At 40.0% G+C, this 12,636-nt stretch overlaps 1 protein-coding gene across 1 annotated transcript in view; it reads right to left on the bottom strand.

Annotated features, from left to right (window-relative positions):
* Nucleotides 1-12,636, bottom strand: part of SLC9A4 (solute carrier family 9 member A4) — a 483,018-nt gene that overhangs the window by 31,541 nt on the left and 438,841 nt on the right. Inside the window, exon 10 of the mRNA XM_069204437.1 lies at nt 1,554-1,685. Coding sequence (XP_069060538.1) covers nt 1,554-1,685 — 132 coding nt within the window. The remainder of the gene's footprint in view (nt 1-1,553; nt 1,686-12,636) is intronic.

Here is a 12,636-nt window from a genome sequence, read left to right as displayed (position 1 = left end):
ACTTACCCTGGTGAAACTTCACAATAATAAGGCAATATAAACTCGAGGTCCCTGCTGATGATGTCTGAAAGGAAAATCCCATGCAAAAATGTAGACTTAAACCATTGCAGTGATTACTTGAAGATGAATTATAAATAGTTATTTATGAAAAAGAGTCTAAATGAAATTTTAGGGAATTTTATAAACTGTTGTGCTTTTTATTGGGCTTTGTTTTTTCATATACTGAAGTGAAACTGGAACCTAGGGCCAGATATACCAAACAGTTTAGCCCATTCTGTGTCTATGGGAAAATGTGTTCATACATATGGCCACTAGTGTATTGGGATAACTAGGAGCACCCCAGTCTCCTCCTCAATACCTAAATTCAAGTCAGTCACGCTTATATCAACCATTTTGAAAAAGGTTTGAACGTGAGTGCAGTAGGTGCCTTGAAAGCGCATGCGAGGCCCTTGTGACACAACTTCGATACTGCGCATGTACACATTTCTGAAAGCCGCCAAGCAACACCACTGCCGCCTTGTCATTTTTTAAGGTACTTGCAGGAATGCTCACAATCGTGAGATTACATTTTCACATTGCTTTCTGCTATTTTCCTATGCTTTTACTAAGTGGTAATCTTCAGCACAGCTGCTGTAATAAAATGAAAGGTTTACACAATTCATTGATATAGAAATGTATGAAGATGTATCACAAATGAGACATTGAGGTCTGCTTGACTGAGATTGTAAAGAAGATGCAAACATAGTGGAGTGAAACTACTTTGCTGTAGAAATGTTGGCATGGGCTCCTCACTCGCTGTCTAAAAATGACTTTTCAGGACAAAAAAAACAAACATAATTTCTAGTGGCAAAATGCTACAGGCCTGTTGGATAGAAACTCCCCTGGGATTTTGATACAAAACCCTAGCTATTAAAAAGGTGGACTGGCCTTTGCGCAAAAAATTTGTGCCTCCTCAAAGCAAGCATAACATTGGAAAACAGTTTTTTCCATACTTTTTGAACTTTGCATGGATGCTGCACTGTACAGACCATGTTCAAACTTGGGTAAACTACAGCACATAACTTTTGGTTGACATCACACACACATTCTTATCTTAGGGTGCAAGGCAGTGTGAGTGGTGCAAGGCAGCCAAAGGTGCACCACTGCAGATTGACAGAGAAACATTCCATATGTTTGTAGATAAGGTGCATTTCTGCCCTCCCTTTGACGCGACGCATATGAGCAACTTTGGTTGCTGCACTGCATTGCGTCAAACCTCAGTAAATCTGCCCTCAAATCTTGACTTTATGCTGGAGGAACATACACACTGATTTTGCGGATGGAAAGTATTTATAGTTTCTTCAGGCGCAGAGAGACCACTAGCAGACTTTCCTCAACTTTCTCCATTGGATCAGCTAAGGCTGGTACCTGCGTCCTGATACCAGGGACCATCCATGAAACGTGGTATGAGCTACAGTGTGTTTGCAACAATGTAACAGTTTCGCCCCTGTAAACATAGACATCTGCAATGGATTTCTAATTTTCGAGTTACATATTTTTTTCAGAATAATTACCAGTCTCTCCCTTGGAAGGCTCTGAGCTTTTCGTTTACTCTCCCTTATGCTGTTGAAGCGACGCACGAGTATCTCTTTACTTTGTCTTTCACTTTCTTCATTAGGCAGATTGTATTTGCTGTACAAGAGAGTCTAAAATGTAAAAACATAATTTAAAATTTCATTGGCAATCACCTCTCAAAGCAAAAGGCAAAAGATTACACGACATTGAAAGTTTCTCGTTCTCGTTTTCTCTAGCTAAGTTCCTGTCACCGTGAATCTGTTATGTAAACATTTCCATATATCTTTATAGCTGTAGGTTTAATGATTTTCATTAGCTGTTTGCACTGTGTTCTGTCAATGTTGGTAACAAAATCTTTATTTATTTCTCGACAGGATTGGGTTGCCTTTTCTTTCGTCGTGCCTCATCATTTTAAAGTCAGTGTCTTGGAAGATGGTGTGTTTCCCTTGTAACTTTAGGGAGTTCTGAAAATATAATTATGGGGGAAACTTATTAACACTTTGCGGTGAGTGCGTCACAAACGTGGTGCAAACTCAGTGCAAAATGTGGTGTTGAGATTTACTTTAAAAGGCAAATCATGATTTGAAAAGTTGCCTAAAGTACTACTTCGTGCTATTTTTAATAAAGAAAGTGCCCCCATGGATTACCCATGGGTTTGGCAGAAATCGGTATCTACTAAAATTTGTAGACAGATTTCCAACAAAAAATATGCACCCTCGAGGCAGGCATAACAGTGGAGCATGCTTTTTAAGAATCCTTACATATTTCCAACTTTTCATTTTTGCTGCACTGGCATTTGTGCATGGCAATATAAAGTATGCCAGCAGTTGGGGGAGAGAGAATCAGTACCATTCCTTACTAGATATGGTGCTGATTCATAACTTACTAGATATGGTGCTGATTTGGTGCTGCGTTTCTCTCTCCTTTGATGCAATGCCAAAAAGAAGCCAACAACCAAAAGTTAGTTAAAGTGTTGCGAAATGGAAGAGGGAAATGTTGTACATTGTCAGTGGCAACTATTTCATGCATTTAGTTAAGACTGGTTTGTGTGTATCACTCCCCAAAGTTTGTTGTATACAATTTCTTCTTCACACAAAGCACTCAGAGACATTTTAGTAACAGGTTTCCTTTATAAAACACTTTATTCAAAACTGTTCAATATTAATAAAAAACTATTTAGTCGTATCTATGAACAAAAAGGTGTGGAGCAGTAGATGTGTCATACAAATTAGCAAAGCCAACGAGGAAATGTATCTTTGTACGGCTGTCAGCAGTAATCATGCAAACATCTTCACTTCGAAAGGATCACAAAAAGGAGAGCCGGAACTGAACTCTGTTGTACAGATCACGCACCTGTTTCACATTCTGTGGACCTTCTGATTGTTCATGGTTAACATGAAGTCTGATTGTCTATGTTGAGTTAAACTTATAAGAGTATGATTGTCCATGGCTGAGTTTAACATCCTGCTCTGATTTCTGATTTTCCTTAGTGGAGGAAGGAAGGTTCCATTTGTTCTCCTGTATGCTCATGACATTCTCCCCTTCCCAGTAGGTGTGCAATTCAGGTGTACTCAATCTATTTTCTGTATTTAGGAATTTAAGTGTCCAGTACTACATGTATTTGCACTGTGGCTACTAGAACTGAGGAGGAAATAAATAAAGAGGGGAGAACGTGCACATTTTATGTTTTACCTCTTTGGACAACATGGGCATTATGCTTATAACTTTGATGATCTACATGTACCTTATGCTAGGTTCCTATGTACACTTCAAAGTCCAAAGTTCTTAAAAATGAGCTTTACTTTTCTACAGTGTTAACATAAGTTTTGGAGTGACTTATGCATGGGCCCCGAACTTCCATGGAGGCAGGAGTGAACCCAATTTAAGGAAAGCCCCTCAGTCTTCATATGCATGTAGATGCAGAACGGAGTAGACTCCTCTGTAAAAATAGGGAAATTCTGGTGTTGTCACATTTTTTGATTTTGACTTATCAAACAGGCATATTGAATATCAATTGGTGACAGTTTTTGACAAGCCTTCTTTGATTCTAATTCTTTGAAGGGTGGCTTGTTGATCAATATATACAGGAATCATAAATAAATTATTTTCTTGCATATGGGAAAATCTGCGAGCTCTGTTATTTATTAAAATCCATGCAGTTGCTTGAACATTCGTATATATTGAAGGCAAGGGAGCATAAAGCCCAGTGAAGGATCAAGCGGCCATGGTCTGGAGTGTAAGTCAGGAAAATTGACTTTCTTACCACTGGTTGGACTGTAAAATTAACCACTTTTTCAGAGTTTAGTGGGTCTCTCAGGCCACTCGGCTTAGGTGCCACTCCTGATAAAGCCAATGCTATCATCCATGCAGCAGAATGGGAAGGTAGGGATATGAGTCACACAACTCTACCTGTTTCTATTTTAGGGAGATGATCACTATATAAGAGGTCTTTCTGATTATAAAACATTCAGCTATAGGTGTTATGTCTTAAACCCTATTTGCCGGGGACAATAGTTCATAGGAGTTCAATGGAAATCGCAGGCAGTGGGTGACAGACATCGAAAATACGTTATCTGGGTCCCTGCTTTACCTGGTTTCATGGTTAATTTATAACCACTGAAATCTCTTAGTAAAACATTGAAAAGAGGTGTGAAGCCCACAATTAGTGAATTAGAGCAATATGTATTGTTTGAGAATAGTGGAGAACGTTATTTATTTTAAAAAATACAATGTACCACGAGTAACTGTGGGATTTTGATTATGACAATGACGAGAATATAGTTTTGATTATTCATGCTGGTTTACAACAAAAACATTTAACCAGATTATATTTTACTCTATTACTAATATATCCCTGTTTTCATGTAGAATGGGACATCTGGTAAAAATGTTATACAAATATACAAGCTGTAGTAGGTCACACTAATTGTTATTGCCAGGTTTGTAGATTTTCTGTGGACAGTGCTACAAAAATATTAGTAACCATAGCACCATAAACTACTGTTCACAACTTGCTGCCTCTGTGTTTCTGGCACAGTGTCTTGAGGGAAAAAAATCAAAGCTCCCTGGTTCACTAAAAGGGTAATTTAAGGTGTTAGAGACTCATCTGCGCTCTGATTAACCCCAGTACTTTTTATGTACATTTTGAATGATGCAATTGAATATTATGTCATATCCTTCAACTCTACAGAAGGAAAAGAATAAAAAATGGAGCCAACATGTAGCAACATTGGTACATGGTTATACCTGTGCAATAAACAGTTCCATGGGTTATTCACTCTATTATTTAATGCTTAGAACTGACATTGTTGTACCAGTTATGTTTTGGAACTTGTCTGGTTTTACAGTATGTTAGATCACATCTGAATTATGAGCCAAAACTGAAGCACCTCAATCTAGTTTATTAGCTTGCAATTGATGCTGAAGACAACAGTGCCAGTAGAATGAAACCTAGGGGCCTGATTATGAGTTTGGCATACGGGAACACCTGCCGCCAAACTTCCAACAGGGTAACCACCCTGCCAGACCTATTCCGAGTTTCCCACTAGGCTAACAGGCGAAACTGAGGTTTCCGCCCATCAGCCTTGTGGGAAACTGGCGGCAGCATTGTCTCAGGCTCAAAATCGAGCCGGCGGCAATGCTGTCACCTGCAGAGTGCACCAGCACCCTTGCAATGTTCACTGTCTGCACAGCAGACAGTGAGCATTGTGATGGTGCTGGGCAAGGGGACCCCCGCACTGCCCATGCCAAGTGCATGGGCAGTTCAAGGGCCCCCCTGCCCCCACTGCACCTGTTCTCTGCCATCCTTTTCAGGGTGGTAAAACCTCCATGAAAAGGCTGGCAGAGAACGAGGTCATAATCAGCATGCAGCACCACCCTAGCTGATTGCAACCGGCACCTGCCGTCAACCCATTGGGATCACTGATCCCGGCAGAGATGGTGGAACCCTGGTGGTCTGACCACCAGGGTCTTAATGTGGCGGATGAACCGCCACAGCAGCAGCGGTCCTGACCGACACGCGAGGCTGGTGGTCTCAAGACCCTCAGCCTCACAATGAGGCCCTAGATATTATTAAAGAGAGAAGAAACCAGCCTTGCAAGCTGGGGACTAGGAGCACTATTCAGAAAGATAAATTATGTTGTAAGCATAGGTTTATGTCCAAATGTAACTTTTTTACCTCTGCCAGGAATTCACAAAAAGATTCTGGGCACAAATAAATGATTTAGAAAGTGTGATTTATCACCTTGAGTGTCAAGAAATCTGCACTCATACCTCAAGCTCAAAGGGTGGGAAATTGATGTTCCAAGGCATCATTTGCATTGGAAGTTTAGAAAAACCTACAAACTTGGGGGCTTTCCTAAACTTGTCTCTGAACCCTTCCTACACTAGAAAAATTTATGGATTTATTCCAGGCAGGGGTGGAGTAATTCACCATCCAGTTTTCGTGGGTCTACAGGGAAAGCGCTTTCTAGATATAAAAAAATAAAACTTCCACATTGGAGAAAGAAGCACAATTAAAATATCTATCTATCTATCTATCTATCTATCTATCTATCTATCTATCTATCTATCTATCTATCTATCTATCTATCTATCTGTCTAGCTATCTATATCATATATATATAGCTACATATAGATATATAGCTATTTATATATTCTCACTGAAAAAACAAAGGTTACACGGACATTATAGTTAAGTTGATGCTTTACCAGTACAAAATCATAGGAATTTAGCAGTTATAGTTATACCTATATTTACACTTATGTTATAAAACTATCACTCGTTGCCTAAAGTTACTTTCTGGCATGAGTTATAGTTTCTTCAGATAAGTATAACTATAAGTATAACTATAACTGCTAAATTTCCATGGTTTTGTACGGGTAAAAATCAGCTGAACTATACCCTGTAAACTTTGTTTTTTTCTGTGAATTTCTATGGTTTTGTTAACATGCATGTTAATATAACCAGCGGGGACTGGCTGTAGGGCCTGGCCTTAAGCCAACCCTTCCACATGCACCCAAACCCAAGCTGTGCATAGCCTTCAGCTGTGTGCACCATGGGTTTGGATGCAGTGGGTGTTTTTTTCCACTTTTTCTCTAGATCTGCGGATCCACCATGGTTTTACACAGGAGGCCGTACTAAGCCCCGTGGGGGATCCAAGGATTGGATGAATAAAAAAAGGGCAACCTTTTGTCCATGAGGGATCTCTAGGGGACCACTCTATTTGTCCTAGGGGATCAGGATATCTGTATCCTGACCCCTTATGTCTTTATGGGCTATTTTTCCCACCCCCCTTTGAAATTCATCAGACATAGTTAGAGTTATTTCAAGTAACTATAACTGGTGCCCTAAGGTAACTAAAACTTGTGCACCCGCCATGCACAGTTTTTTCTTCAACAATTTGACAGTTTTTTTATTGACAATGTAAAAGTTGTCAAGAGTGTGGTATTATTTGGCATAATTAGCAATGCATGGCGAGGATGCGAGTTACAGTTACATGAGGGTGTGAGTAATTATTACTTGAAATAATCTAACTATCGCTACTGAGTTTTTATGGTTATGTATGAGGAAATTCAGAACCTAGCTATATTGTCCCTGTAAGTTTTGCTTTTTTAAATGAATTTCTATGGGTTTTTTTTCAATTATATTTCCCAACTTTAACGTCCTTGCAACCTTTGTTTTTTTCAGTGAATTTCTATTGTTTTTTTAACCTTAAAGTAATTTTTGTTACTATAAGTTAATCCAACCACCGCTGAGCATGGCCTTTGTTCAGCCATATATTAAAAGGAAAAGTGCTTTTGCTCCATAGAGAAACCTATTTTTTTCAAACATATTTCTATTGACTTTTGCCATTGAGAGAAAAAGACAATTATTTAGAATACAAAGCACATCTTGATTGTCACAGAAATCTAGAAATTAATCGATGTTATTCCTCTCAAGAAAACAACTCCATCTCCCCACTCTTCCACCTTTTCCATGGTCATTCACACACTGAATTGACTACAGTACTTTTGAATAATATCTTCAACTAGGAAAATGCTAGCAAAATAATTCACTTACTGCCCACTTAGTATTACAAATCTAATTTAATAGTGAAAGTAGAGTTTGGATAACTTTAGTCGGAAAGCTACTTATTAAGAGTACTTTGTACTGCCTGTCTTATCCATTGCTGATCTTAGGCTGCTGCCAAACATATATAATACCTCTTCTATGTGGTGACACACTCTGGTGCTATATGTCTGTATTTTGTTATGCTAGATAGGCATAAGACATACTTATCTAGCCTATGGCAAACTGTGGTTGTATGCGCTTTCCCATACACCAATCAAGGTTCAGGTTCAGAACTGCCTTTAAAAACGATGTGCCTTGGCATGTATATTTGCCCTTCAAAATGCACAATTTGTCTCCAATTAAAATAGTTGTCATGGAGTTGTGGTTACAACACCCCACTCTAAGGAAGGCATCTACACATCAATAAAAGAAACCAATGCCCTGAGCTTAGGGAGGTTCAAACATAGAAATTCCAATTTAGATAAACAATCAATTAATGGTTGCTAGAGATAGGTGAATCTTTTTGCAGAGTGAAAACATTTGTGGGTCATGTGATTTATAGCAAGAATATGCCAAAGCCTATGATATCATGTTGCCAGTAGTGGGGCAATTTCTTCTTTCAAAGTGCAATTAGTTGTCTTGCTACCACAGTCAAACAGCAGATCATGCTCAGTCCACCTTAGTCATGCCATCAAGGTTGGTGGCTTTAATCTTGAGGATCACTGTGGCAGGTTCAACAGGACAGGCGTAACCCACTGCACCTTTAATGTGCCTAGGGATTTCCTTTAAATATGTTTGGATCACAGAGGGGGACCACCAAACATGAAATAATGTGCCTGTAACTGTATGACAATGGCAGCATGTTTTGGACATGGCGGGAAACATGCAGGCACGATGAGCAGGTGTCAAATACCTTTGGAACATGACCTTCAAGTCCAATTCCCTGTGAGTAATACTCCTGTGCATTTTAGGGGCCTCCGTCAACACTGTCATATTATGGGGGTTATTCCAACTTTGGAGGAGGTGTTAATCCGTCCCAAAAGTGACGGAAAAGTGACGGATTTACCACCAGCCGTATTACGAGTCCATTATATCCTATGGAACTCGTAATACGGCTGGTGGTATATCCGTCACTTTACCATCCCTTTTGGGACGGATTAACACTCCTCCAAAGTTGGAATAACCCCCTATGTATTCAGGATTACTTGTTCCAGCTCACTCTCCCATTGTACCTGATATGGGTGCCTAATGTGAGGCTTGGAGTCCTGAAAAGTGGCGTAAGCTTGCAAAATCAGCCCCTTACTGCCCTCAAATAGCCTGACCAATTCAGCATATGGCATAAAGGAGCCCATGGCCCGAGCATGTTTGAGGGATGAGGTGACCAGTGGCGTAGCTGACAGTATTGGAGAAGGGAAGTTCCGGTTCTTGAATAATCGGGTAAAAATCAGCTGAACTATACCCTGTAAACTTTGTTTTTTTCTGTGAATTTCTATGGTTTTGTTAACATGCATGTTAATATAACCAGCGGGGACTGGCTGTAGGGCCTGGCCTTAAGCCAACCCTTCCACATGCACCCAAACCCAAGCTGTGCATAGCCTTCAGCTGTGTGCACCATGGGTTTGGATGCAGTGGGTGTTTTTTTCCACTTTTTCTCTAGATCTGCGGATCCACCATGGTTTTACACAGGAGGCCGTACTAAGCCCCGTGGGGGATCCAAGGATTGGATGAATAAAAAAAGGGCAACCTTTTGTCCATGAGGGATCTCTAGGGGACCACTCTATTTGTCCTAGGGGATCAGGATATCTGTATCCTGACCCCTTATGTCTTTATGGGCTATTTTTCCCACCCCCCTTTGAAATTCATCAGACATAGTTAGAGTTATTTCAAGTAACTATAACTGGTGCCCTAAGGTAACTAAAACTTGTGCACCCGCCATGCACAGTTTTTTCTTCAACAATTTGACAGTTTTTTTATTGACAATGTAAAAGTTGTCAAGAGTGTGGTATTATTTGGCATAATTAGCAATGCATGGCGAGGATGCGAGTTACAGTTACATGAGGGTGTGAGTAATTATTACTTGAAATAATCTAACTATCGCTACTGAGTTTTTATGGTTATGTATGAGGAAATTCAGAACCTAGCTATATTGTCCCTGTAAGTTTTGCTTTTTTAAATGAATTTCTATGGGTTTTTTTTCAATTATATTTCCCAACTTTAACGTCCTTGCAACCTTTGTTTTTTTCAGTGAATTTCTATTGTTTTTTTAACCTTAAAGTAATTTTTGTTACTATAAGTTAATCCAACCACCGCTGAGCATGGCCTTTGTTCAGCCATATATTAAAAGGAAAAGTGCTTTTGCTCCATAGAGAAACCTATTTTTTTCAAACATATTTCTATTGACTTTTGCCATTGAGAGAAAAAGACAATTATTTAGAATACAAAGCACATCTTGATTGTCACAGAAATCTAGAAATTAATCGATGTTATTCCTCTCAAGAAAACAACTCCATCTCCCCACTCTTCCACCTTTTCCATGGTCATTCACACACTGAATTGACTACAGTACTTTTGAATAATATCTTCAACTAGGAAAATGCTAGCAAAATAATTCACTTACTGCCCACTTAGTATTACAAATCTAATTTAATAGTGAAAGTAGAGTTTGGATAACTTTAGTCGGAAAGCTACTTATTAAGAGTACTTTGTACTGCCTGTCTTATCCATTGCTGATCTTAGGCTGCTGCCAAACATATATAATACCTCTTCTATGTGGTGACACACTCTGGTGCTATATGTCTGTATTTTGTTATGCTAGATAGGCATAAGACATACTTATCTAGCCTATGGCAAACTGTGGTTGTATGCGCTTTCCCATACACCAATCAAGGTTCAGGTTCAGAACTGCCTTTAAAAACGATGTGCCTTGGCATGTATATTTGCCCTTCAAAATGCACAATTTGTCTCCAATTAAAATAGTTGTCATGGAGTTGTGGTTACAACACCCCACTCTAAGGAAGGCATCTACACATCAATAAAAGAAACCAATGCCCTGAGCTTAGGGAGGTTCAAACATAGAAATTCCAATTTAGATAAACAATCAATTAATGGTTGCTAGAGATAGGTGAATCTTTTTGCAGAGTGAAAACATTTGTGGGTCATGTGATTTATAGCAAGAATATGCCAAAGCCTATGATATCATGTTGCCAGTAGTGGGGCAATTTCTTCTTTCAAAGTGCAATTAGTTGTCTTGCTACCACAGTCAAACAGCAGATCATGCTCAGTCCACCTTAGTCATGCCATCAAGGTTGGTGGCTTTAATCTTGAGGATCACTGTGGCAGGTTCAACAGGACAGGCGTAACCCACTGCACCTTTAATGTGCCTAGGGATTTCCTTTAAATATGTTTGGATCACAGAGGGGGACCACCAAACATGAAATAATGTGCCTGTAACTGTATGACAATGGCAGCATGTTTTGGACATGGTGGGAAACATGCAGGCACGATGAGCAGGTGTCAAATACCTTTGGAACATGACCTTCAAGTCCAATTCCCTGTGAGTAATACTCCTGTGCATTTTAGGGGCCTCCGTCAACACTGTCATATTATGGGGGTTATTCCAACTTTGGAGGAGGTGTTAATCCGTCCCAAAAGTGACGGAAAAGTGACGGATTTACCACCAGCCGTATTACGAGTCCATTATATCCTATGGAACTCGTAATACGGCTGGTGGTATATCCGTCACTTTACCATCCCTTTTGGGACGGATTAACACTCCTCCAAAGTTGGAATAACCCCCTATGTATTCAGGATTACTTGTTCCAGCTCACTCTCCCATTGTACCTGATATGGGTGCCTAATGTGAGGCTTGGAGTCCTGAAAAGTGGCGTAAGCTTGCAAAATCAGCCCCTTACTGCCCTCAAATAGCCTGACCAATTCAGCATATGGCATAAAGGAGCCCATGGCCCGAGCATGTTTGAGGGATGAGGTGACCAGTGGCGTAGCTGACAGTATTGGAGAAGGGAAGTTCCGGTTCTTGAATGTCTTGTTTGTGTTGCTCAAAAGATTTGATGGAGAGACCTAGAAGTGGTCAATAAAAGTCCTACAGACTCCATGGGTAAGGTCATTAAACACTTTAGATTGAGGGCCGGGGGAATTTCTGGGTTGCTTGTCAATGGAGGGTTGGGTGAAAGGAAAGATGTAATACCTGTTCTAAAATAGTAGCCTGCATGCCACTGTGCAGCCCATTTTTAACCATGATTTTTTGCATCCCTGGACCACCCACTCGATACATATTGGAGATGGGCCACCCAATAATACTCCCCCACCTTGGGGGCAAGCCAGGAATCCCTGTGATGTAGGCACCTTCAGCAGTTTTTGTGAAATATGAAGCTTTATCCCCCATATATTGGTGTGCAGTTTGCTTTGGAGGTTTCTGATGCCATTCTCAGGTGTGGAGCTAGGGAGAGATTGAAACAGGTAAAGTATCCTAGGGAGTACGTTCATCTTGGCCACATTGATGGGCCCCAGCCAGGAAATATAAATGGGTCTCCCATCTCTGTAGGGTCACTAGGATATTGTGACAAAGAGTTGGCTAGATGGTCTTGGTTCAGCCATCAAGGACAAGATAGCAAATAGACTGGGGCCCAGAGGAAGGTGGATATTGGCTTGAGAAGAGAAATAAGGTCTTCTCAGAGGTTGAAATAGAGGGTTTGAGTCTTATCTTTATTAACATTGAAGCCTGAAACTCACTAAAATGCATTGAGCAGTGGAATTATGTTGGACTTGGCCCTCTCTATAGGTCACCCAAAATTGTTCAGCCTTCACCTCTCCTTTTTTTCTGAATTTCATTTTTGTTGATGTTATTATTTCAGCTTGCCAGTGCTAAAGTGCATTTGCTCTCCCCTTTAAACATGGTAAAATTGCCTACACCAAACAAACATATTTAGTGTATCTTTAAGTCCCCAGTAAAGTGGTACAATATGTACACAGGGCTGTAAATTAAATGCTACTAGTGGACCTACAAAAATTGT

This window comes from Pleurodeles waltl, chromosome 8 (assembly GCF_031143425.1).
Source record: "Pleurodeles waltl isolate 20211129_DDA chromosome 8, aPleWal1.hap1.20221129, whole genome shotgun sequence".
In the NCBI taxonomy this organism is placed as follows: Eukaryota; Metazoa; Chordata; class Amphibia; order Caudata; family Salamandridae; genus Pleurodeles; species Pleurodeles waltl.
Note: the sequence above shows the minus strand (reverse complement) of the source record. Positions and strands in the feature narration are given on the sequence as shown.